Source organism: Phyllopteryx taeniolatus, chromosome 1 (genome assembly GCF_024500385.1).
Source record: "Phyllopteryx taeniolatus isolate TA_2022b chromosome 1, UOR_Ptae_1.2, whole genome shotgun sequence".
NCBI classification, from domain to species: Eukaryota; Metazoa; Chordata; class Actinopteri; order Syngnathiformes; family Syngnathidae; genus Phyllopteryx; species Phyllopteryx taeniolatus.
Genome location: NC_084502.1, coordinates 6,715,188 through 6,742,147, shown reverse-complemented (window position 1 = coordinate 6,742,147; position 26,960 = coordinate 6,715,188). Strand labels below are relative to the sequence as shown.

Sequence of the window (26,960 nt, the reverse complement as noted above, 5' to 3'; positions counted from 1 at the left end):
TCTTCTTCGACTTCGACTCACAGTGGCTGAATTTCCACCGGCGCCCTGCAGGTTGACGGCGCCGGTGTCGGAAGTTGTTAACCCGGGCCACGATCGATCCGGTGTGGAATTCTTTGGATGAACGCTCATATTTGAAGCCGGATGCCCTTCCTGACGCAACCCTCTGCATTTATCCTGGCTTGGGACCGGCCTACAGTTTGCACTGGCTTGTGCCCCCCATAGGGCTGCATTAGCATTGTGACACAGTGTTACCCAAAAAGATCCTTGTCCATCTTGTCCATTTCTACGATGCTTAACTGAATCCACTGAACTGAACATACCAGAGTAGCTGCAAAGAACTAGGCCTAACAAAAAGGTCACAGTCAAGATTTAAACACATTTCGTTTATCCATCTCAGTGAAGTGTCGCATAGCTTCTGTTTTACACATTGAATCTCACAATGAGCACGAGACCGCTGACCAAAGACTTTTTATCAGTCGGAATTGAAAATCCAAAAGGATGCAATTCAGGATTAACTGGTTTTAGCTTTCCCCAATAAAGTGATACTTGGATTAGCAATAGTGCGTGATCCCTACTGTGTGTCTCACCAGGGGGAGAGAGAGAGACTTCTACACAAGAATTCTACACGAGAACTCTGTCTATCTTTGTAACTGCCCTTCAAGTCAGCACACTGACGTGAGTGTGTGCCAAAGATGAGCTAAGCCAGGTACAAAAAACAACAACAACAAAAAGTGCACCGTCATCATGACTGCCTCCTTTACATCCAGTACTTGGATTGGCTCGAAATTGCTGTTCAGTTGCATTAGCTAATTGCCCACTGCAGTGTCATTGTACCACTTTATGCCCTGTCATTAGACAAAGCTATGCTGACTCAGCTCAGAATCAAAGAAGCCTGGCTGGATTGAAAAGTAGGTTTCAGGTTTGAGGAAAGTGGAGGGGGGAAAAAAAGTTTATTCTCGGCACGTGAGGACATGCGGTATCCCTTGAAATCAATATTGAGAAAGAGCACACAGAAATAATGCTTGCAAACGTAAAGGTCAGTTGAAGATTTAGCCCAACTGAGCAATGAGTAATCAAACTCTTATCTGACTTTAGCTACCGCGGCCACCTTCGGTCATGCATCCTTTGAAATGCTTGCGTTTGCGCCTTCGTATTCCACAGCAGGTATGTCGTGCGCAGCCTCGTCATCCATAGGAAGCGAGTCGTCATCTCAGAATAAACATGGAAGGTTGACATTTTCCTCAGGAAGTACAATCTTTGCTGAATCTTTGTTTCAGGTAACATCAACATGAGGTTCAAAACAGTTTATTGTCAAGGACCACACCGAGATATTTGTACAGTACTTCTCCATCATCTCAAGATCAATGGTGGTGGAAATGAGGTGGACTTCCGAAAATCAATGATCGTGTCTTTGGTTTTTGACACGTTCCATCTGGTTTTGCACGCGAGGCAGACTAGACCGTGGATTGTATAACCGCCAGTCAATTGCAGCGCACATAGACGAACTAACAACTGTCACAAGTCGCTTAAACCTTCATCATTAGTCATTCAAGTTAAGAGGGAGTGTTTTATTGTTTTAGTGTCGTCAAAAAGAATGTTATGATGCATGTTCTGTCCTGTTCTGAGTCCGGGTTGTAGTCTGATTCTCACCCTAACTCAGATGGGTTAGGTTTCAGGTCACACGTGCCCCCGAAATGGATAAACGGCAGAAGTCGGACGGATGAATGGTTCAGATTTTCATTGCACCTGCACAGCCTGCTTTCCCTTAAACCAAAAACCCAAACAATATCTGTACAATTTGCACCAAAATAACTCATGAGAGTCAGCGCTGTCTGGGCAGGTGAACATGTCAGGCTGCACTTCGGGGCTGTGTCCGGGTAGGTGATGAGAGCCGCCCCCTGGCCCCAAAAAACAGATGTTGCCCGAGTGAATTTTGACTCAGGAATCTGTGAATCATACAAATCCCCTCTCCCCTGCTTGAGAAAAAACACCCCCCCCCCCAAAAAAAAGAATACATAACATGAATGTGATGAGGGGGGTGGGGTACATGACAGTGGGAGGGAAGTGTGAGGGTGTGCGTGATTAGCAGATGGATGCATCAAGAAGATGTCGGCCCACCTTTTCAACGAGCGCATTCCCTTTTGTTTGGGTCTCCCCTTAATGAAAGGCTCCACCACTTGCAAAATATTTGAAAAACACATTTGGGTAAGGAGGCAAAGCACGAAATGAACAGAGGCCTGAAATCAAAGCCCCCGAGCTGATGAAAGTTTGTCCAACATCCTGTCTGCTACATCCTATCCAGAGGTGGCTGGTGGCCTGTTGGGACACGAGCACCGAGTGTCTATCCACTTTTCCAGCATGATAAAGTCAAGTTTAAGGATGTTTCGCTGATTGAGTATGACGATCGTCTCATCAGTTAAAAATGTTTGGCTCGTCCAAGATAAGGCGACAAAGGAATCTGCACCCACCCCTCGCTCTCACGGTTACATTTCCCCACCAAGTTTCCACCCTCTTGTTTTCTCCATACAAAGTGTCGCAAGGCTGCCGAGGCCTTCTTTGCTTTACAAAGCCACATCACAAACACATGGTACAAACATGTACAGTATATTATTACACGCTGATGCTGAAAAGTACACGCATTAGCTATCACAATGTGACATTTACATTTATATACTGCAGAAAATTATGCACCTCTGTAGCTGATGCTTTTAAAATAAATTCTTTTTGAACTTGTTCTTTACCCCTCTAAATAATTAGTAGTCCGTATTGTTGACTCATCTACCTCTCCATTTCCTTTACTGTCAACATTCTTTAGGGAGCTGGAGCCTATCCCAGCTGACCGTGTGCAAAAGGCAGACAACAGCTTGTACTGGGCGCCACCCAATTTATGCTTGATGATCACGCTTACATTCACACCGTGACAAACTACAAATATTCCCAGTTAAGTTACCGTTCCTTTCAAAATGTACTGCATGATTGCTGAGCAAAGCACTCGCACCAATGTACGCCAAAAAGTATTATGTTAACAATGAGTGACAAACCATTCTCTTTGAATAGTATTGTGTCAATTAAGTAGCGTGTGAATGGTTGTCTCTAAGCATGCCATTAAGTGGACGGTGCTTGACAAATGTATTAGTCCACCTGTCATGAAAATGAAGCGAACAGCCAGCATTATGTAATGCTTTGCTCTGTACGTTTCAATAAACTCTTGACATTTTACCATTTCGAAAAAGCAATGAGAAATTTCCGTGAGAGGCCGTGTACACTCTGACATGAGCACCAGCCAATCGCAGGGCACGCATAGACAAACAACCACATATTCACACCTACGGACAATTTCGTCTTCAATCATCCGACCATGTATGTTTTTGGAATGCGGGAGGAACCCGAAGTACCCAGAGAAAACCCACGCAGGCACGGGGAGAACATGGAAACTCCGCACAGGAAGCCCGGATATATTTTGGACGCTTCTACAGCCATGACAAAAAGCTTTCAAAATTACATTACGCAATCTGCTCCCTCAGTTTTTTTTTTTTTTTTTTTTTTTATGATTTGCATGTAGTACAGATTGTTATGAAGAGTGATCAGATGAATTGTTAATGATTGCAAAGTCCCTCTTTGCCATCAAAATCAAAGTAATCCCCAAACACGTGACTCATTTCTACTTCCTGTTAGCCTTGCCACAGAGCGACAACAAAAGGCTGTCATGCAGATTGAGTTAGAATAACAGACTGGAAGCATTAAAAGCAGGATGGTGCTTGTACTAATTGTTCTTCTTCTGTCGACCTTGCTTACCTGCAAGGAAACTGATGCCGTCACCATTGCTTTGCACAAAAGAGGCCTCACAGGCAAGGAAGGATCGTCCCGCTGGTAACACTGCACTTAATCAAGCAGTCATTGGATCAGCAAGCGAGAGGTTCGATTGTTGTGAATAATACTTTCAGGGCAGTCTCCTAAAGTTGATTGAGCTGCAGGATTGGGGTACTGCCAGGAATGGGAGAAGGCAGGTGTGAGCGTTGCATGCACAGTGATGCGAAGACTGCTGAAGGCTGAAGACTGAGAAAGTGCATCACGTGTTTAAGGTAGAGGGAAGGAAAAGTTAGGCCAACCTTTGCATTGTTTTACTCTCTCACGTAACAACAATTGACGTAACCAAAATATTAGACCCGGCTCTCCTTACTATAAAATTGTTGTCTTTCTATGACAGTGTCAACCAAAAGTGAACGTGATTATTGTTGTAAAGGCAGAACGCTTGTTACAGGTCTTGTATTGGATACCATTGTATTATAATCGCTTCAAAGCCTGTACATACTGTACCTGTAGAAATAGAAACACATTTTCACAGATAAAGAGGCGACGGGAAAACTTGTGGAGTGCCCAGGGTAACCATGCATGCAAAATGTAGCAGTTACAACTAAATATAGCACCAACAAAAAGTGTCACTATATTGTACAAAACTACTTAGAAGAAGAATTGTATCATAGAATTAACCAGGTGAACAAACATCCATCCATCCATCCGTTTTCTGAGCCGCTTCTCCTCACGCGGGAGCCTATCCCAGCTATCATCGGGCAGGAGGCCGATCGCAGGACACATACAAACCAACAACCATTCGCACTCACATTCACACCTACGGGCAATTTAGAGTCCTCAATCAACCTACCGTGCATGTTTTTGGGATGTGGGAGGAAACCGGAGTACCCGGAGAAAACCCACACAGGCACGGGGAGAACATGCAAACTCCACACATTGAACCCCTGTCCTCAGAACTGAGAGGCTGACGCTCTAACCAGTCGGCCAGCGTGAACAAACATTGTCATGAAAGTTTCATGAGCAGAAAATACGGTACAGCAAAAATAAAACAATACTTATGGGCAGAGTTCCCTAAAAAAAAACAAAAAAAAAAAACGACCTGAATTTCCCGAAATAGTGCATAATTGTGTGTTTAAGCTAAACGTTGCTCTTTACTTGCAATGGTTCCTGCCCGCATTGTTAAGAGTGCGTGCCTTAGCGATATGTCGGGTTAGTTGATATGTGTGCATTTAATTACATGAAACCCTGACTGTGGGTTGGGTGGTAAACATTGACCTTCACTGTATTACCAAGCATTATCTGGCAACCGTTTTCCTTGTGTGAGTCATCAGCACCACAGTATGCTCAGATAGGCACCAGCAAGTGCAATTAATAGTGGCGTGAAAACATATGCGATAAAAAGAGAAAGGGCCAAAAAGTGGGGGGCCTCCGCCCCCATGGAGTGTCCCTATTGTTCTGCTGCCCTGGTCACACTATACATCTATTTATATATCATCTCATGCCACACGATACCGAAATTCTATTTAATTTACTGATGCAATAGATAGATTACATAGATGCAATCTGCATTTTGTTCCCTTGTACTTGTGCACTTGTGCACACGTGTAATGACGTGTAAAGCGTTAACTCTTATAGCCTATATATTGTGCAAATTGTCATAATGTTGTGGCTGGTCTGTGTACATGACACTGGCTGAAAGGCAAGCACAAAAATGCTTGGTTTGCTGCTGTTTAAAAGAGTGTGTAAACTGTTGAAATTGCTTAATGTTTACCAGTACAATATCTCGCCCTAGAGGCCAGCCAGTGAAAATCACGTTTTTAGATTTTATTTTATTTTTTAAATATTAATAATCATCATCGTTGTACATGTTTCATATTTCTACGGTTTATTAATCGCCAATTTAAAAAAAATAATAATAATAAAAAAGGAATTAGCTTTCTGAGCTTTCAGTAGTGGTAAGCGCTACCTGCGCAGGCAGCGCGCAATATTGCGCTCGTTAAAAATTGGTGCGAACCCTGCATGAGGTCACTTCATAGATATGAACAATAGATAGATTGACGAGGAATAACCTCTTCTCGTGTAAAAATATTTTTGGACATTTTTTTTTTCAATACACATGCTTTGGCGTTGACAAAAAAATAAATACACCGCATGAAATTTAGTTGAGAAATGAGCATGTTACGACTTTAATTTCAATGGATTGTACATGCTTTGCCTTTGATTTTGCCCCTGTCAATGTGGCCACCAGGTAGACACGCCAGTTAGCCGGGCGCTAGCGCGTTGGAGTATCTAGTCTTCTCTTCACATCTGTGGTCAGCCCTCGCTAAACATTAGCTAGCTAACCTTGCACCCATCATCAGCCACATAGTCCGACAATGAGGGCTATTATCGAATATTATATGAGTTGTGTGCCTATTTTGTAAACACGTAAGTAAACATCAACGTGATTATGGTATGTTAAAGGGCTGCCAATTGGCTCATAGCTTCATATTAGCGCTTGCTGACATTAGCTAAACATAAACAGCTAGGTATTCCGTATGAATCTCAGTAATATGTGCTCAATCGTGTCTACCTGTATTTTTTTCGAGATACTACGTTCACTCCATTTTCGGTAGATATAAACTAATTAACACACCCTTGAAGGACCCACTCCACTGGAAGTCTTGCTTGCTAAATCCATTTACACATCATATATTACAGCATATAAATCGTCACTTTTTGACAGTTTTTGTAAATGCAGATCAGGCAATCGAAATGGTGGTCATGTCAGGCACAGCCACTGTGCTGCAGCAGTTTGTCAGTGGGCTTAAGAGTCGAAATGAAGACACCAGAGCGAAATCTGCCAAGGATCTGCAGCACTATGTGACTACAGAGTTGAGAGAGGTAATTATGTGTCATTTTCACTTACTGTTGGTTTAATTTTGCTCTAAAAATGAATGTATTAACAGTACATTTATCGGTCACCGATTTGGACTTTTTGGGATGATTGATGGAAACACTGGTTTGTGTCTTCAATAGTTAAGTCAAGATGAAGCCACCACATTTTATGATGAGTTAAATCACCACATATTTGAGCTGGTCTCCAGCTCTGATGTGAATGAGAAGAAAGGAGGGATTCTTGCAATAGGTAAGTAGGAAATCATGCTGTCTTTTTTGTGTGTGTGTGCATATAATATACAGTATTTTATCAGATAGTAGCCTACACTCTAATGCATGCAGTGCCCCGTGTCAGAAGTTTAAAAGAGATATACTGTAAACTTGAACCACCATATTGCGGTTCAATTTTCGCAGTCCAGGTATTTATTTATTTATTGTCCTATTACAGTTGTTACTATTTTTTGTTTTGTTTGTTAATATTGTTGTTAGAATGTAGGTGGGGTGGGGGCTCCAGAACGTAACCCTTGCAATGGAGGGTTTTGTAATATTCATGTTTCTGATGGAATACAGTCATCATTCATTACAGATTATTAAAACAAATGTTTACAGTGTGTTATGACCTCGGTTCAAAGGCTGCAACAAAAAAGGGAGGCACACAGTGGATTATGATTGCTAAAAGAAGATGTTTTATTAAAGTACTTAAATCAAAGGAAACCAAATTAGGATGTTTAAATAAAGTCGATACAGATGTCTGTGAATAATCATCAGAGTCAATCATGTAGTGAGTGGATGAGTGGAAGATTTAGGTGTTGGTGATGTAAGGTGCAAACATAGGATAACAAAACATACAAAGGCCTCCCCGCCACTAATAATCACCTTTTTCTTAATAGATGCTGCCAGTTGACTAAACCTTTCTCACTAGATTAGGAAATATGGTCATTATTTTAGGGTTACTCCTCCTCCTGTCATTAGTAAAGCGAGTGCTTGATGTATTATATGACATACACGACGACCGGCAACTTTTTTTCCACAGTCAGTCTGATTGGAGTCGAGGGAGGCAACGCCACCAGGATCAGCCGCTTCGCCAACTACCTCCGCAACCTGCTACCCTCCAGCGACCCAGTGGTGATGGAGATGGCTTCCAAAGCCATGGGTCACCTGTCCATGGCCGGGGACACCTTCACAGCGGAATATGTCGAGTTTGAGGTGAAGAGGGCTCTGGAGTGGCTGGGAGCAGACAGGAATGAAGGCAGACGCCATGCTGCAGTAAGTGGCAATACCAGAGACTGTTGTTCGTTGTTAAAATAGCAACTCTCCTCAGTTGTGTTTGGGTGGGGAAGATTGTTTCTGTTGCAGTCGTTCAGTTGCACTGACAATAGATGGGTATGATAGGTTAAAAGATAAAGTAGAATATATTATCCATCCATCCATTTGGTTTACCATTTTGTTTTCAATTAGTCCACTCGAATAGATGCTAGGGCTGGTCAGGATGGCCTTGAAATAAAATATTTCCAATTTGAATCGACTCACGTTCACATCGATGGACAATTACAACCTTAAATTGAGCTGACTTGCATTTCTTTGAAATATGGGAGGAAGTCGGCGTCCCTGGAGAAAACCCATGTAAGGACGGGGAGAGCCCAGAACCTCTCAACTGTGAAGCAGACATTTTAACCGCGACTTTGACGTGCAAGCCACAGCTTGTGGTGCCACTAGCTAATGAATGACTTTGTATTATATGTGATCATAATAACCTGAACCGGGATTTATTCATTCTGACTACAGGTATATCACATTATACTGTATACACCAAACGTACCATACAACAAATGCCTCGTACTCTGCATTTCACTGGTGACTCTTTGAGGGCTACGGTACTTAAAAGCAGATTTTAAAGTGAGCATAGCAGTTGAGGTTGTTGTTTATTTTGAGATCAATGTTGCATTAACACTGTAGAAAAATACTAAAAAATGGTGATGATTGCAGAAGCATATTTTCTGTCTATTTCAGGTGTTGGTTCTGAGGGAACTGGCTGTGAGCGCACCAACCTTCTTCTTTCAACAAGTGCAGCCCTTTTTTGACAACATCTTCTACGCCGTCTGGGACCCCAAGCAGGCCATCCGAGAAGGTGCTGTGTCTGCACTGCGGGCCTGCCTCATCCTCACCACACAGAGGGAGACGAAAGAAATGCAGAAACCACAGTGGTACAAAGTATGGCCCTCCACTGTATTCAATCAAATCACTTTTTAATGCTTGGAAAGCTATTGATGTCTTCATTGTGACAGCAAACCTTTGACGAGGCTGAGAAGGGCTTTGACGAAACCTTGGCGAAGGAGAAAGGCATGAATCGGGACGACAGGTTCCACGGCGCTCTTCTCATCCTGAATGAGCTGGTTCGCATCAGCAGCATGGAAGGAGAGGTGAGGCACTCACGCACGGTATGCTCACACCCAAAATAAAGTTATCTCACTCAGTAAGTTGACTCGCAGTTTAGTGAATTGAAGTGAAGTTACGTAAAAAACACTTTTTGTACCAAAGTGCCATTGTATTAAAATGTTTCTGTATAATTGTCCATCAGCGCATGCGCGAGGAAATGGAAGAGATCACGCAGCAGCAGCTGGTGCACGATAAGTACTGCAAGGAGCTCATGGGCTTTGGAACAAAGCCCCGCCACATCACCCCTTTCACCAGCTTTCAGTCAGTGCAGCCACAGCAGTCCAACGCTCTCCTGGGCCTGCTGGGATACAGCACGCCCCAGGGCTTCCTCAGCTTCGGAGCGACACCGGTGCCCGCTAAGAGCTCCCTGGTGGAGAGCAGATACTGCCGTGAGCTCATGGAGGAGCGTTTTGATCAGGTGTGTTTCACCATATATGTTTTGTTTTTCTTCATATATTAGTTTGTTTTGTTTGTGCCTATGACATTGTGTTATATTGGCTTGGAAAAAAATACCCATCATTTGTAAATGGTGCCTTACTTGCTGAAGGGAAAACAAATCCCATCTGAGGAGAACAATTTTTGCATTGTATAAATCACAAATGTATAAAGATAACTTGGTCACGTTGGTTTTATAGACATGGTATAGGTAAACAATAAGTATTTGGACAGAAGGAAAAATGTCAATATTGTCAAAATGGTCAAAGCAAAGGGCTCTTGTTTTAAAGGCATAGCATTTTTACATTTTTGATAACAACATAATCTGTGAACATAATTTCTCACTGTGTCGTCCCCAACCCAGGTGTGTCGATGGGTGCTAAAATACAGAACCAGTAAAAATCCTCTCATCCAGATGACCATACTCAATCTACTTCCACGGCTTGGTGCCTTCCAGCCACATACTTTTACTGGTGGGTGTTATTCATATTTAAATTAAAAAGTAAAACAATTAAATTTGGCCGTCTGGGTAGTTGTTAAATTTGGTTTGTCAACAATTTAGAGGAGGAATGGCTGTAATTTGATAACATTGCAATATCATGACGTGTGCGCAATAGTTACATCACTGGGTCTGCTGCAATGTTGGTGTACTGTAATATACAGGAAATCAACTGTAATATTAAAAGTGACCAGCAGAGGGACCTGTTTGGACATGCTAATAAAATTAAGACCAAAAAAAATGTAATTATGAACTCGTTCATTTTGGGACCAGTGAACTTAATTCAAAATTTTGAATTATGAACTTTTCCAAAATGGATCCTGTACTCTTTCACATCGCAATATATATAGCAGGTTTCAAAAAATCAAAATGTCATTTTGTTCCAATATTGTTCAGCCCTACTAGAGATTTCATTTAATTGCTCCAAAAATATTGCATTTTTTTTTCTTTTTTCACTACTGTATCTTTGTTCATCTATCTATGCCAGCAACATATAGTGACTGGCATAACAAAATGCTCCTCCACTAGATGGCAGAAGGTACATCGCTAACCTGTGTAGCCACTTTTTGTGACATTTTTGTTAGGCGGCATGCTGGGAGATTTTTTTGTAATGTAAAATATGGGCCTTGGCTCAACAAAGGGTGGGAGACCCTTTGTTAAGTTAATTCAAATGCTAAATTCTCCAGGGGTATGTGTGTGTGATACTATATGTGCCATTGGCTTGCAACAAGTCCGGGTTGTATGCTGCTTCTCGCCCCAAGTCAGCTGGGTATTACCTCAGGCGGCTAAGCTCAATAGAAAATTGTTTCAAACACTCAGGCTCAAATGTTTAGGATGATTTCTATTTGTCAACCCTGTTGATTAATAGCCAGTTTCAACTTAATTCTGCCTCACTGTTTTTATAATTGGTCGTCAGTATTTCAGCCGACACACAGATTTACGAATATAGTATTTACATGTGCATTCCAGACCAATACCTGTCAGACACAATGGGCTACCTTCTGGGGAGCCTCAAGAAGGAGAAGGAGCGAACAGCAGCCTTCCAGGCTCTGGGCTTACTGGTGGTGGCAGTCCGAGCCGAAATACAGCCGTATCTTTCCAAGATCCTGGAGATTATAAAGGCGGCTCTACCACCCAAGGACTTTGCTCACAAGTCAGTATAGTGGGTCTTCGGTTTACAGTGTTTCAGACATACGATGTTTCGATGTTACAAAAGTTGTGTAATGAACTCGTTTTAGCAGCGGTGTAGAACTGTTGTCATGCGGCACAAGAAGACACTTGATTCTTTGATTCTTATATTCATGGTATGTTCCAACTTTCATATAAATTTGGATTATGTCACCATTGTATGAACAGAACGCTGTCGTAAACCCCCAGCAAACGTAAAATGTGCACACTTCGTCTTTATGCTTAAATCTTGGAATTGTATTTCTTTCCTTGTATGATATGTAAAATACTTTATTCATGATGCTTTTTATTATGCTTACTAGTTTACTATGGTTTCATCGCTACGTCATTCCTTTCAGTAATTATTTTTAGTTTTTGTTGTTGTTTCAAGTTGGTCATGTTGGAGGGCTTGGACAATAAGTTTGGTTTCCTTTTGCTGTCTTTCATGTGCAGGAGGCAGAAGTCCATACAGGTGGACGCCACTGTGTTCACATGCATCAGCATGCTTTCTCGGGCTATGGGTCCCAGCATCCAACCAGACATCAAGGAGCTGTTGGAGCCCATGCTAGCCGTGGGCCTTAGGTATTGTGCTTTATGTATATACTGTAGTTGTTGTATGGGTCATGGGGGCTTGGCATGGTTGAATTCTGAGTTTTTGAGGTGTGCAATTGAAAAGAAATGGAATAACATGCTTTCAAGTGCTTGAATAATAATAATTTACTTCACAACAAATGCTCTCAAAGGTGTCACAAAGGGCAGCATACAGAAAAATCTTATTTATTGGGACCACTTTGATAGTCTTCAGTATTGGTTGAATTAAATGTTTAGGTATGCCACAGACTAATAAAAAATGATGACCTGCGGGCTATAAATTCCCGAGTTATCTGATTGAGGTAGTTTCTTACATTGAGAATTAAACTACACATGAAAAGGCATGCCAGTATGCATTTTACTATTCTGTATCACACTACCATATTGTTTTTTTCTAATACCATATGTTTTAATAAACTGGTACAGCTAGAAAATGCATACCTATTCCTTAAACTTGATATTGTTATATTTTGGTTTTGTGAAAGATCATGGAAATATTATGATTACATTTTTATTAACACAATAAGCAATGTTTTTCAATCTAAATACATTTTGGTCAATGAATAGACATATGTGAACTTAAAATTCAATTCAAAATGTTTTCTTCCCCATTTTGGCTGCTACATACACATACAGGTTAGTGTAATTAGGATTATTTTTTTGAACCACATTATATGATTTCAGTCTGCCTTTTATGCGGTACATTTTCACAAGGCTCTTACTCATAATTTCAAGTTGGCTTGTATTGAAGCTGGTAAAGGACTTTTGGGAAATTTAAGCACTTTCAATTTCTTAAACATTTTTGTTTTACTTCCAAGTACATTCCAGAACAGTGGAAACCCTCAAATGTCCTTGGCCTCAATAGATTGAACAGACCAATAGTTTCATGTTTTTTTTCTGACATCTAAAATGGTAAAAGAAAAACATTGTGCTGTGCATGTGCTGCCCCTTTAAGTGAGTGATGGAGTGGTAGCGCTACATTTGAGAGAAATGTAGCTGTGTGTGTGCGCACGTCGGCTGAATGGAGAAATAGCTAGCGCAAAAAGCGTGTGCTGTGTTGTGTTACCTGTGTGCCAGGAAAAGGGTCACCTAATGGGATCAATTATATTTACTTCAACGTGTCGTCTATTTGTCCAGCCCGGCGCTGACAGCGGTGCTGTACGATCTGAGCCGTCAGATCCCGCAGCTTAAAAAGGACATACAGGATGGGCTCCTGAAGATGCTCTCCCTGGTTTTGATGCATAAGCCCTTGCGCCACCCTGGCATGCCCAAGGGCTTGGCTCACCAGCTCGCATCGCCAAGCCTCACCAACATCCCAGAGGCCAGTGATGTTGGCAGCATCACACTGGCCCTGCGCACTCTGGGAAGCTTTGAGTTTGAAGGTAAGAGCCTTGACACTGACACAGCTTGAGTGTCTTGTAGTTATGTTATCCACCTTTCTGGAGCTGTAGATGGCAGACTGGGACCTATTTGCAAGTTTTAGGCAGTCCGTTTTGGTTGAGTTTCGGACATTAAAAATGATTCATCGCCATCAATCTACAATGTAAGCATTATTTCAACTTCAAATACACATTAGTGTTTTCGGACACCAGGCCATTACAGACTTGGAATTGGATTTACTCCTCCCTTTAGGGATATTCCAATCTTTGCTATTAAATATTTGTGGTTCCTCTAGGCCTTTTGTTGTCATTTTAACGCTGGTTCCTGTCAGTGATCCGTAGCATTCAGACTGCATACAGTTTTTACTTGACTCTTACTAGAAGCAAACCTGACATGCGTGACTGGTCAAGAAGTCAGGGGGAGTTCAGGCATTCCAACCCAACTCCCAATTGATTAAACATTAAATAATGAGTTGAGTATTTCCAGACATTTGACCATATGGTGAACCCTCCCGTATTCTCAGTTCAGCATTTGCGAATTTGTTGTTTGCACATTTTTGGGAGAACCTGTCCTCTGTTAGTCATTAAAAAAACTCACCTATTCGCTATGTTTGCTCTCAGTCTTATATATGTCTTATATAGTAATAGTGCTTTGGTGCCATCTGGTAAGATCGTGGTGCCAAGCAACTATGTTAAACTGAGGGGCAGCTTCATTTATTCAGCCCGTAGCCTTGTCTAATAGCAACAAGTGAGTTGCTGCCATCTTGTGTCATCCACAAGCAACTACAAATCTTTCCAATGTTTATTTGCGGCCGGGCTCAGTCTCTCTCCTCTGCGGATAGCAAGGGTTCCCTGTACTTATTTTCATAAATAGTCCCCAATAGATATACAACCCAATTCCAATAAAGTTGGGACGTTGTGTTAAACATAAATAAAAATAGAATACAATGATTTGTAAACCTATATTTAATTCAATACACTACAAATACAAGATGTTCAAACTGATAAACCTTATTGTTTTTTAGCAAATAATCATTAACTTAGAATTTTATGGCTACAACACGTTCCAAAAAAGCTGGGACAGGGTCATGTTTACCACTGTGTTACGTCACCTTTTCCTGTAACAACATTCAATAAACGTTTGGGACCTGAGGACACTAATTGTTGAAGCTTTGTAAGTGGAATTCTTTCCCATTCTTGCTCGATGTACAACTTCAGCTGTTCAACAGTCCGGGGTCTCCGTTGTCGTATTTTACGCTTCATAATGCGCCACACATTTTCAATGGGAGACAGGTCTGGACTGCAGGCAGGCCAGTCTAGTACCTGCACTCTTTCACTACGAAAACACGCTGTTGTAACACGTGCAGAATGTGGTTTGGCATTGTCTTGCTGAAATAAGCAGGGGTGTCCATGTAAAAGACGTTGCTTGGATGGCAGCATAAGTTTCTCCGAAACCTGTATGTACCTTTCAGCATTAATGGTGCCTTCGCAGATGTGTAAGTTACCCATGCCATTGGCACCAACACAGCCCCATACCATCACAGATGCTGGCTTTTGAACTTTGCATTTACTGACATTGGTTTTCTGAAGTGTTCCTGAGCCCATGTGGCGATATCCTTTACACATTGATGTCGGTTTTTGATGCAGTGCCACCTGAGGGATCGAAGCTCACGGGCATTCAATGTTGGTTTTCGGCCTTGCCGCTTACATGCAGTGATTTCTCCAGATTCTCTGAACCTTTTGATGATAGTATGGACCGTAGACGATGAAATCCCTAAATTCCTTGCAATCTGTACGTTGAGGAACATTGTCCTTGAACTGTTCGACTATTTTCTCACGCACTCGTTCACAAAGAGGTGAACCTCGCCCCATCATTGCTTGTGAATGACTGAGCAATTCCCAATGAGCCTGGTCACCTGTGGGATGTTCCAAACACTTTTTTGCCACCTGTCCCAGCTTTTTTGGAACGTGTTGCAGCCATAAAATTCCAAGTTACCGGTAATGATTATTTGCTAAAAACAATAAAGTTTATCAGTTTGAACATTAAATATCTTGTATTTGTAGTGTATTCAATTAAATATAGGTTGAACATGACTTGCAAATCATTGTATTCTGTTTTTATTTATGTTTAACACAACGTCCCAACTTCATTGGAATTGGCGTTGTATTATTCTAATCTTTTTTCAGTCTGAGCTTCTCGATTGCATACCGCCAATGTAAATATCTAAGATATGGTAGCTTTAGAACCATACCGCAATTGTATGTAGAGAAACGTTGCGCTTAAACTGTTAGACTATTTGCTCACACAGTACAGTTGTTCGAAAAGTGGTGAACATCGCCGATCCTTGCAAACTACTGAGCCTTTCGGGGATGCTCTTTTTATAACCATTCATGACATTGACCTGTTTCCATTTAACCTGTTCACCTGTGGAATGTTCCAAACAGATTGCCCTGTCTTTTGTTGCCCCTGTCTCAGCTTTTTTGGAATGTGTTGCAGGCATAAAATTCGAAATGAGAGTATATTTGCAAAAAAAACAACCAATAACGTTCATTAGTTTGAACATTAAATATCTTGTCTTTGTACTGTATTCAATTTATTTGCAATTGCTGAAAAGGAATTGCAAATCATTGTCTCCGGTTTTTACCAGCATCCCAACTGCATGGGAATTGGGGTTTGTGGATAAATAAATCAAAATACAATTAAAAAGCTTGTTCTTTGATTTTTCATCAGGACACTCTCTCACCCAGTTTGTGCGACACTGCGCTGACCACTTCTTGAACAGCGAGCACAAGGAGATCCGAATGGAGGCAGCTCGCACCTGTTCCCGCCTCCTCACCCCCTCCATACACCCCATCAGCGGCCATGTTGTGAGCCAGACAGCCGTGCAGGTTGTTGCAGATGTGCTGAGTAAACTTCTAGTGGTTGGCATCACTGACCCAGGTAACCTCTGACAGACTTCCACTCTGGATGACCATGGTCATGATCATAACATTCACGCTTACCATCCTCGTTCTTCAGATCCAGACATCCGGTACTGTGTGCTGGCATCTCTGGACGAGCGCTTTGATGCCCACCTTGCCCAGGCGGAGAACCTGCAGGCACTCTTTGTGGCCCTGAATGATGAAGTGTTTGAGATCAGAGAGTTGGCCATCTGCACTATCGGACGCCTCAGCAGCATGAACCCGGCTTTCGTCATGCCCTTCTTACGCAAGATGCTCATTCAGGTTGTAGACTTGGACCAGAAACGCTGCATAGTTGTGTGAATGCTGAGAGATTAGGGCTTCATTAAAGAAAATCCACAATTCAAAATGATTCTTCCAATAACTTTTCAGAATTAAATAGACTCTATAATGGTCCTATAAATATTCTGAAATATATTTTGCCATACACATCAATATCAGTTCATTCAGTATCAGGTGGGTGCTGTGCCTATTGAGTACCTGTAGAGAGCAGTAAAGACAAACCTATCAGACGCAGAATATTGCAATGAAGACATTTTGGTACACTGACCTCAGTGGAAGAAAGCTAGAACACACAGCAGAGTGCAAAAATAGTTTAATATAGGAGACATATCAAATATATGTATGAAAATAAAAACTAAAAGTGGTACAATCCTGTCATAAATGCCCAAAATGTGCAAAGTTGTAAAATAATGCCCCTATACACCTATGAGGAGGAGGAACTGTTGGTCTTTAAAAGATCCTGAACTGGAAACCTCATTAGCTTAATAAAAAGGCCGATTCTCAAAAATAAACGTATTATTTTTTATAGAAACTCAGGCCCAGGTTGCTATTAACTGACTTGATTTATAAAAAAAAAAAAAAAAAAAATTTTTGTTGTCAATGTTTCATGTTACAGATCCTGACTGAGCTTGAGCACAGTGGCGTTGGCAGAAACAAAGAGCAGAGCGCCCGTATGCTCGGTCATCTCGTGTCTAACGCCCCCCGCCTCATACGGCCCTACATGGAGCCCATCCTCAAGGTACAACTGTGCTTATATGCCATTGTGATGGTGCACATGCCTTGGAATTTTAACAGGAGAAAGAGAAAGTCACAAAGAAATCTGTCTGTCTTGTTCAGGCTCTCATCCTCAAGTTAAAAGACCCAGACCCAAACCCTGGAGTGGTTATCAGTGTTTTAGCCACCATCGGCGAGTTGGCGCAGGTAAGGGTTGAGGCCCTCTGCCCAAGTCATGAGCGAGACTTAAGTAGGCAGCAGAAGGAAAAATCCCATAAGGATTATGACCATAAAATATTATGTTCACGTGCATGCTGGACAAAATAACAATCAAATGTTTGATTCAGGTACTGTAATTTTGAAAGACAGAAGTTTATTTTAGGTAGTCGTGTAATTCACAGACAATACTTTGCAGCTGCTTTAAGGTAATCAATTTAATGCACTCTGAACACAATGTGTGATTGATTTGACACAAGGAAGGATAGTCAGATGAGGAAAATGTGTGTAGCCCAATTAGTATTTAAATATTTAAAATTCATTTGAGAGGATGCTATTGTGAGGGAAATGTTCTCGTGTAGGTGAGCGGTCTGGAGATGAAGAAGTGGATGGATGAGCTTTTTCCCATCATCATGGACATGCTGCAGGACTCTTCCTCATTAGCCAAGCGGCAGGTATGTGAACTTATTACAAGTATGGTTGTAATTATGTTTCTCTTAGTAAACACAGAAGAGCAAAATTGTTTTTTTTTTCTGTTCAAAATAATTGTGCACAAAAGCTAAAATAGTGTGAATTAATATTTGTAGAATTGAAATTGAAGAGTGGCAGGGAGCTGACAGAAGAACTAAACAATAGTGAACCATTGGAAATCGAGCACAATCTGTTCCATGAGGTTGCTTGACTTTTGGTTTATTTGCATTTCAGATTTAAGTTTTGTCACAGAGGATACAACAGTTTAGCAAAGTTGTTATACAAGTAACTATTGAAATGGAATCGATAACAAATTAGCATTGCATGGATGCCCTTTTGTTTGGTTAATGTAGATTAATTAAATCTGCTTCTGACTTTCCACCAGGTGGCATTGTGGACTTTGGGTCAACAGGTGGCCAGCACTGGCTATGTGGTCGACCCGTACAGAAAGTACCCTTCCCTTTTAGAGGTGCTGCTCAATTTCCTCAAGACAGAGCAAAACCAGGGCATCAGGAGAGAGGTATGCACATGGGTGCCTCCGTCCTCTTGTTTCCCACGCTTTCCTCAGTAGCAATATGAGCATGCTTCAGGAATTCAGTGACTTGTTATGAGACTTAGCTGTTCACATATGCTAAACAAATCAAGGCTTGTCTGTCTGTTTTGACTTTAACCAGTAAATCATCATCACATGAATACAAACACTCCAGGATACTTCCCTACTTTTCCATAAAGGCCTGAAACGTTTGTGCTATGATGTAATTGGTAATTGTTTGTTTCCTTACCTGTTACATAATGAAGCTCGGAGAAGGTGTAGTCATTTTATTGGCAGTGTGCTGCAGTACAGCAGCCACACACATTACCGTAACTTCTTGTGTATAATGCACATTTTTTCCCCCCCAAAAATTGTCAAAAGTCAATAGTGCGCGTTATACATATACACATACATATAATGATAATGCTTTTCTGAAATGCTTGACAGTTTAATTTTAATCCCATTAAAATAAAATTAAATGTGTTTCACCTCATCCTTCATATTTTCTTTAAAAAATTGTACACATCTTACAAATTCTTCCTGGGTAATCAAACATGAGCAAAACTGTGTCTCATTTACTAAATAAAAGTAGGGTTGTGAATTTCAAAATAAGAGCAACTAAATAAAAATAAAGTATTGTGTATTCAAATAAAGTGTTTAACTTCACAATATCCATCCATCCATTTTCTGTCCAGCTTAACCTCACTAGGGTTGCAGGCGTGCTGGAGCCTATCCCAGCTATCTTCGGGCGAGAGGCGGGGTACACATTCTGAACTGGTCGCCAGCCAATTGCAGGGCACATATAAACAAACAACCATTTGCACTCACATTCACACCTACGGGAAATTTAGAGTTTTCAATTAACCTACAATGCATGTTTTGGGGATGCGGGAGGAAACTGGAGTACCCGGAGAAAACCCACACAGGCACAGGGAGAACATGCAAACCCCGCACAGGTGGGGATGGGATTTGGATCCCGGTCCTCAGAACTGTGAGGCAGATGTGCTCACCAGTTGTCCACTGTGCCGCCAACTTCAGAATAATTCTTTGAAAAAAACTAACAAAATGCAGATAATAATGAATGTTTTGATCATCAGAATCAGAATCATCTTTATTTGCCCAGTATGTCCAAAAAACGCACAAGGAATTTGTCTCCGGTAGTTGGAGCCGCTCTAGTACGACAACAGACAGTCAATTGACAGAGAACACTTTGGAGACAGAAAGACATTGAGAAAAACAGTCACTCAGCAATAAAGGGTTCTAAAAATGCATTATACATAGGTAGAAGGGTTTTCCAGAATTTTGAGGTCAACTTTGGGGGTGCACATTATATATGGGTGCGCATTATACACGAGAAACTACGGTAACCAGAATTTCTGCAATTTGGAGAGGGGCAGGGGACAATGAAAAGTAATTGAATAAATTAAAACACTATAAAACAAGGGAAAATCTAAACTACCACCTCAGCATACAACACCTTGTTGTTACTATGCTGTCTTAGTTAACAAATGTACGTATCTATGAGGAAATATCCAAATATGTTACTATAGCCTCCTTCATTAAAGCTATGAGCTTATTACTTGCACCTTTTGTAACCTTTTCAATAATTCTGTTATGAATGAAGCTTTAAAAATGCTTGTTGAATGTAGTTTGACCAAAATTAGCTATGTGTAACTATTATTTTAAACCGAGTTTCATCTGGATATGAGCCGTTGAGCGCATTTAGCAGCAATCTATATTTAATGCTTATATAGTTGTCAAATTTCATTAGCTACAGGGGTACGCTTATGTGAGATTTTAGTAGCTGAAAGGAGATAAAGTTTCATTCAGATTCTACATTTCCAGTTACAAGGGAATAAATGAGGAAAACATTTGAGGTGCCGGTATGCATTTATAGCCTTGGCCGAGGTCTGCGCTCTGTGATTGCTCTCTTTTACAACAGTATTCATTAATATTGGTAGATTTCCACCACTTTGAATGACATGTCATGGTATGTATCCCCACCAGGCCATCCGTGTCCTAGGTCTGCTTGGAGCTCTGGACCCGTACAAGCACAAGGTGAATATTGGCATGATCGACCAGTCACGAGACGCCTCTGCAGTCAGCCTATCTGAGTCCAAGTCCAGTCAGGATTCAGGTATGCCTACAATCACTGTAACTAATCTTTGCGTAGGCAGTTCTTTTTATTGTGCTCTGAATATTGATTAGTTAAACATTGTATTTTTTTAGTCTTTTAAAAACTGCAGCGCTATTAAATTCTCAGCAGCTGGAAAGTGTTTTCTGTCCACCCACACGCTTGTCACGGACCTCTCCTAAAGTCTCTCTCGGGTCATTATTTACACATGTACATTTAGCTTGATCTTTTTATTTATTTTGTATTTATTTTGCTGTGACTGCAGTGTGTGTCTATATAAATCTGATGGATAGCATAGTGGCTATATAAAGATGAATAAGTGTAACTGCTGCCTTATTACATTAACCATCATGGAATTTTGCAATGTCTGCCAGATTTTAACACGCTTGCTGACCATAGGACCTTTGTAACTATAATAAATTGTGTTTGGATATACATTTGAAAATATATATATTCAATGAGGCATGGAGGATACAGTGCATTTGCAATTGCAAACCTCCTGTGGATGGCCTAATGCTTATGAATTCTTAGGGGTTTTAAAAGCAGAACGTGACGGGGCAATTACCATTTACGAAATGTGTGTAAAAACAGTTTTAAAAAAGCAATCCAAGATGTAAAATAAGGCATTTTATAGGGATCGGGATTGACTTCATCAGCTCTTTTTGCTGTTTGGGTTGACAAAATGCCAGTTCAAAGATGGTTCAGAGCGTCTGGACTTTTGGGGCTTTCTCATCCAAAATGGTTCTCGAGTTTTGAATGAGTGATGAAGTGTCTCAAGCACATGGTTGTCGTTGGCAGAGGTCGTGTGTGGCGTTCATTCGATCTGGGTATTTAGGACACACTGCACGTGTCCTGGTGTGGATAGGCAGACTTGGGATAAAAAGATCTTATGATTTGTGGTGCTTTAGCTCGGGCTGATTTACCAACTACCATTGGCACAAAATATGAAGAACAAAGGAAACAAAGAAAATAATGTGACCTTTTCCAAGGTCAAACACAATCTAATCGGGGACCTTGGTTGACTTCCGAACAACATTTTTGTCTTTGAAAAGAATTGAAATCAATTATTGTGCCATATTTGAACCTTTATCTGTACATCAACAAGCCTAGAATTTTTTTTAACTGTCATACAAGGATAAAAATAAGTTAAACTGTGTACAATACAAATGAATAGAAATTAAAAAGTCATCACAAAAAAGTTGATGGAAATAATTACATGATGTAACCTTGTGCTGGAGACATTTTAAAAATCCTCATAATCAAAGCAATGTGCATGTGTTGGTGGTGGTGGTAGAACCACAGTGAAACGCAGTAGAAGCAGTGCGGCCAGCCTGACTTCCATCCATCCATCCATTTTCTGTCCCGCTTATCCTCACGAGGGTCGCGGGCGTGCTGGAGCCTATCCCAACTATCTTCGGGCGGGAGGCGGGGTACACCCGGGGTACAACCGGTCGCCAGCCAATTGCAGGACACATATAAACAAACAACCATTCGCACTCACATTCACACCAACGGACAATTTGGAGTCTTCAATTAACCTACCATGCATGTTTCTGGGATGTGGGAGGAAACCGGAGTGCCCGGAGAAATCCCACGCAGGCAAGGGGAGAACATGCAAACTCCACACAGGCGGGGCCGGGATTTGAACCCGGGTCCTCAGAACTGTGAGGCAGATGTGCTATCCAGTCGTGCTGCCGCCAGCCTGACATGACCATTTTTATTTTGTACATTGACATTTTTTGGCCTTTTGAGCAGTAGTACTACAGACATCAACATGCTCCAAATATCTTCTCTTAAAGGGTGAGTTTGCCGTTTTAAAACCGTGAGCAAGATTTCACGAATCCCTCCCCCCCTCGAGTCTCTGACAAAAGCCACGCCCCTCGCTAACATGCACGAGCGCGATTCTTAAACATGAACATTCATAATGGCATGCAATCTGAAAGTGCGTAGTTATGATAAAGACCTATTTTGTCCCCGTCGGTTCTCAAACAATTAAAATCCACACATTTATTTTCTCCCGGTTCTTCTCAAACGCTTCCAGTGAATTCAGCATCCAGCAGTTAGATTTCTAACAAAAAGAAGCCAGATGTTCCACATTACCCCTATTCTTGCAGCCCTCCACCGGTTTCCAGTAAAACTGAGAATCAACTGCAGGATAAGATCCTCTTGCTTACTTATGAAGCACTCTATGACCTCGTCCAAGCTCCTTGTTTCTCATTGCTCTACCTGACCTCTCTCTCACCACACATTTTTGCCTTCTATCAGTCTGCCTGCACAAACGGCAAATCAAAGGGTGATCACGCATTTGCATTCCTAGCGCCAACTCTGTGGAACCATTTTCTACAAACAATTAATTCTGCTGACTGTTTTAAACAATGGCTACAGACTCATATCGTCAAATCTTTCTATACCTCCCCTTTGGTTCCCATGTTCTGGTGTATATTGTTGATTTCTGAATTGATTTCTCTTGGTGTCACTTTGTCTACTTAAATGTGTCTGAATTTTCCATGTGTCAGTTTTTTAAAAAAGTGCTCACTTTCTGTCAGAATGTATGATATTTATTGTGGAAGAAAACTTACTGTAATAAACCAAATTACCCACAACACAAATGTAGTCTAATTCTGCTATCAGGTTAATTTAGACAGACTTGATTGCTTTAATTAAGTCACAAACAACGTTTAGAAAGTTGACATACAAATGATGGCTAGATTTCGACGCTGAATCTACATGTAACCAACCGTATGCGTAGAGAGGCTCTGCCTGCATCACAGCTTGTGTCTTGACATAGAATATGGTAATAGTCTTACCAGATTGTTCCTAAACTGAGCGGAGTCCAGCCAGACCTGAAGGATCAGGTTGTATGTGTGGGCAGATTTATTAGGGTCATTGTGTGGGGTGTGGGTTTTTAGGGCACCCATTTTGCCTGTCACATTCTGCCCATCTCTTTAGTTGGCTTTTTTACTATCACTAGCCTCAAAATGACAAAATATTATCCGTTACTTCGTCTCACCACACTGATGACTTATTTTTTGACTAAACAAACAGACCATTAGCTGTCTTCTGCAGACAATTTGTAGGTTTGAATAATAAAAAGGACAAGAGCAAAGCTTCTGTCTTTAGTCGGCAGGCCTAATGACGAGTCTGTTACGTCTCCAGTCCCGACTCTTCAGGGAGACGAGCTCTCTTGCAGAAGGTCAGTGAGACGCTAAATACCTGACGTCTGTAGATTCATGTTGCTTGTGAAATACAGAAGTTATGCACAAGACACTATAAGCTTCAACTGTCAAAAAACATACACAAAACTACTTGGGATACAGGGATGAATGGTCAACCAACAGTTGTCAGTTGAACTTTGAGATTATGTAAAGCTAATGACTCATTTGCCAAAATCAGACCTACTCACCCAAAGTCTCTGAATAAGCAGAACTTACCTCTGCAATGGATGTAGATTTTATATCGAAATTACAACTTATAAACCCAACGTAATGTCTTGTGTGTCTGCAGGGAGCCACCATAACCGTATAGCCCATATGATTGTGCGTTACCTCATGAACGTCATAATGCTAGAATGCTGTCTTTACTTTGGCAGACACTTGCTTTTCCATGGATGTTTTCCCTTGAAGATGATGAAGCACACAGGATATAGCCATCAACAAGCAGTCAAGCTACATGCGATGAAGCTGTGTTTTGAACTTTGTAGAGTCGCATTTTGGATTTAGCGCTGTGATTCACAGTATGTTCCTGCAGTAAACCTCCCCTTGTCCAATAGGCTGAAGCCTTTTTGGATCAATGGATGTCTCGATTAAGTAAATGGTATTTATTCGTTCAGAAGACAGTTATGGTCCTAAACATCCTCTAATATAAGTATTGTGAGAGTACATAGAACCACAAAGGTGCAAACATTATTCACCATCAAGTGCACTCAATAGAGGACTCCACTACTATGCATATTACAATGGGACACATACTAAGATGAAGAAAAGCCATGTGTCCCACCTTCTGTGAATCTGCATTTTTACTTTTATTCCACAAATATTATAATTTTTCGATCTGTTATGAGAAGCCATTGGTAGTGTATTAGTTCACATAGAAGAGCTATGCAGCTGGTGTGCGATCAAATCCCATTCAATTCACTTCTGTGGCTGACTGTAGTTTTCTCTTCATCCCAGCGGACTACAGCACCAGTGAGATGCTGGTCAATATGGGCAACCTGCCCCTGGATGAGTTTTACCCCGCCGTGGCAATCGTTACTCTGATGCGCATCCTGAGAGATCCATCACTGTCAAACCACCACACCATGGTGGTTCAGGCCGTCACCTTCATCTTCAAGTCCCTGGGCCTCAAGTGCGTCCAGTTCCTACCACAGGTCATGCCCACTTTTCTCAATGTGATCCGTGTCTGTGATGCCAGTATCCGCGAGGTAGGTACGACCACTACAGATAGGCTAGTATGATAGCATCTACTTAATAATAGCCATATTCACAAAGCCGTTCTGGTCTTACTCTCGTTCCTCTTTGTGTTTCTCCAGTTCCTCTTTCAGCAGATGGGAATGGTCGTATGCTTTGTAAAGATCCACATCCGTCCCTACATGGATGACATATTCACCCTCATCAGAGTGAGTAATTATGTTTACTTTCCATCCTTCTAATTACAGTCCCCTGCACCCCCTTCTCCTCATCACTGAGGATGTTCCAATGATTTAATATGTCACAGATGAAATGAGCAATGGGGAGGAGAGAGGAGCTCAAGAGAAGCTTAGAGCGAACAAACTAGCACTGGTTGCAGATGTTTTTGGAAATGATCTCTTTTGGAACCTGTGTATTGAATAGTCATCTGGTCCGACTGCAAATTCTTTTCAGAGCAGCCTAGAGCAAAATGACCACCAACACACGTTTTCCCCCATTTTGTCCTTATAATACAGTCGGCTCGCGCCACTCTTCTTGTTGTCGCCACGGTAACGAGTGTATCCGGTCGCATTTGAGTTGACAAGAAAAAGCCCAATGATTGTAAAAAACGGGATGCGGTGGTATCGGAATACAAGATTTTATTGCAGTAGTCTGACATAGTGCAATGGTGAAAGAGCAAATTTGTCTTGTAGTTTGATCCGGCCGGGCATTGCGTGTTGTCTGTTCCACACCGCCGACGTTTGTTTTTTTGTTTTGTTTTGTTTTTAATAACTGTATTGGCCGGCGGCACGGTGGACGACTGGTTAGAGCGTCTGCCTCAGAGTTCTGAGGACCGGGGTTCAATCAAAAACATGCATGGTAGGTTAATTGACAACTCTAAATTGCCTGTAGGTCTGAATGTGAGTGCGAATGGTTGTTTGTTTGTATGTGCCCTGCGATTGGCTGGCAACCAGTTCAGGGTGTACCCCGCCTCCTGCCCGATGATAGCTGGGATAGGCTCCAGCACGCCCGCGACTCGCGTGAGGATAAGCGGCTCGGAAAATGGATGGATGGAACTTTATTGGCCGTCAGATATTTCCAATACTATGTTAAAAGACACGCGACAAGGCAAAAATAACTAGCTTTTGGATTAAAATACACTGTGCACGGGGCGACGCGGAGTAAATGTCTTTTACGGAGTCATTGATCGGATCGGCGAATATCGATACCGATCAGCCCGATGTAAATCGGTGTAAAGTCTAGTAATTAGTAGTTGACTAAGGGTTGTAACAATGATATATTTTTAAATATCTTTTCATAATAATAATTCTATGCTCAAAAGGTTTTGAGAATTTGATGCTCTGTATAATGGAAGACAGTTTTTTTTTTGTGTGTGGGAAACACTTGTCTGCAATTTCTAAATGGAGATCACCCAGTCTTTTTCTTTACGCAAACAGTTGTAAACCCTTGAGGAGGTTTTGCTCTCCACTTGACTCATTAGTAACTCAATCGGGGCCTCTGTGAATGACCTCTGGCCCCCATGTCACATGGCATTGCACGTCATAGCAATTTATTAAACAACGTATCACTCAAGCAGGACCGAGAGAATCACGTCAAATGTTCAAGCAAATGTAGACAAATTCTTTCCACTCAGGCTTTTCCAGCCACTTGCTTGTTGGGAATAACACTTCACACACTGAATTACACACGGCATTGGTACACGCAGTTAACCGCTCTGAGGTATGTTTTCAACGAAAAATGTCCAGTTCTTTCTTACTCTTAAAACCGACTATGACTCATGACATTTATCCTCATCACATGATGCCAAATGACTGCTAAAGCCATTGTCCCGCGCACTTGCACAAACCCACCTGTCTCGCACATTATTAAAAAGCAAGGCACAAAATATCATATGACTGTCCTTGTATTACAACTTTAAAAGCACTTTTTCACTGGTGATAAAGCCGAGCGAGAAATAATGGAGAGAACCGTGCCACTGTGCCTCAAGTCCCACTGAGTTCATAAAAGGCGAATGAAACAAAGAATCTATTCATTTTTTTTATTTCTT

General features: G+C 41.5%; 1 protein-coding gene across 3 annotated transcripts in view; it reads left to right on the top strand.

Moving 5' to 3' along the window:
• Positions 1–6,093: 6,093 nt before the first annotated feature.
• The window catches only part of mtor (mechanistic target of rapamycin kinase), an 86,257-nt gene continuing 65,390 nt past the window's right edge, over positions 6,094–26,960 (top strand). The window contains exons 1-20 of one of the 3 annotated variants that reach the window (XM_061767263.1): positions 6,094–6,240; positions 6,554–6,696; positions 6,832–6,940; positions 7,724–7,956; positions 8,701–8,901; positions 8,976–9,110; positions 9,269–9,544; positions 9,926–10,034; positions 11,030–11,213; positions 11,681–11,809; positions 12,956–13,200; positions 15,929–16,138; positions 16,217–16,422; positions 17,057–17,179; positions 17,278–17,361; positions 17,733–17,825; positions 18,227–18,361; positions 20,381–20,510; positions 24,677–24,927; positions 25,036–25,122. In XM_061767263.1, the coding sequence (XP_061623247.1) occupies positions 6,568–6,696; positions 6,832–6,940; positions 7,724–7,956; positions 8,701–8,901; positions 8,976–9,110; positions 9,269–9,544; positions 9,926–10,034; positions 11,030–11,213; positions 11,681–11,809; positions 12,956–13,200; positions 15,929–16,138; positions 16,217–16,422; positions 17,057–17,179; positions 17,278–17,361; positions 17,733–17,825; positions 18,227–18,361; positions 20,381–20,510; positions 24,677–24,927; positions 25,036–25,122 (3,069 nt within the window). In that variant the 5' untranslated portion in view covers positions 6,094–6,240; positions 6,554–6,567. Of the gene's footprint in view, positions 6,697–6,831; positions 6,941–7,723; positions 7,957–8,700; positions 8,902–8,975; positions 9,111–9,268; positions 9,545–9,925; positions 10,035–11,029; positions 11,214–11,680; positions 11,810–12,955; positions 13,201–15,928; positions 16,139–16,216; positions 16,423–17,056; positions 17,180–17,277; positions 17,362–17,732; positions 17,826–18,226; positions 18,362–20,380; positions 20,511–24,676; positions 24,928–25,035; positions 25,123–26,960 lie in introns of all 3 variants that reach the window. The other 2 variants (XM_061767273.1, XM_061767282.1) reach the window with 2 other exon arrangements.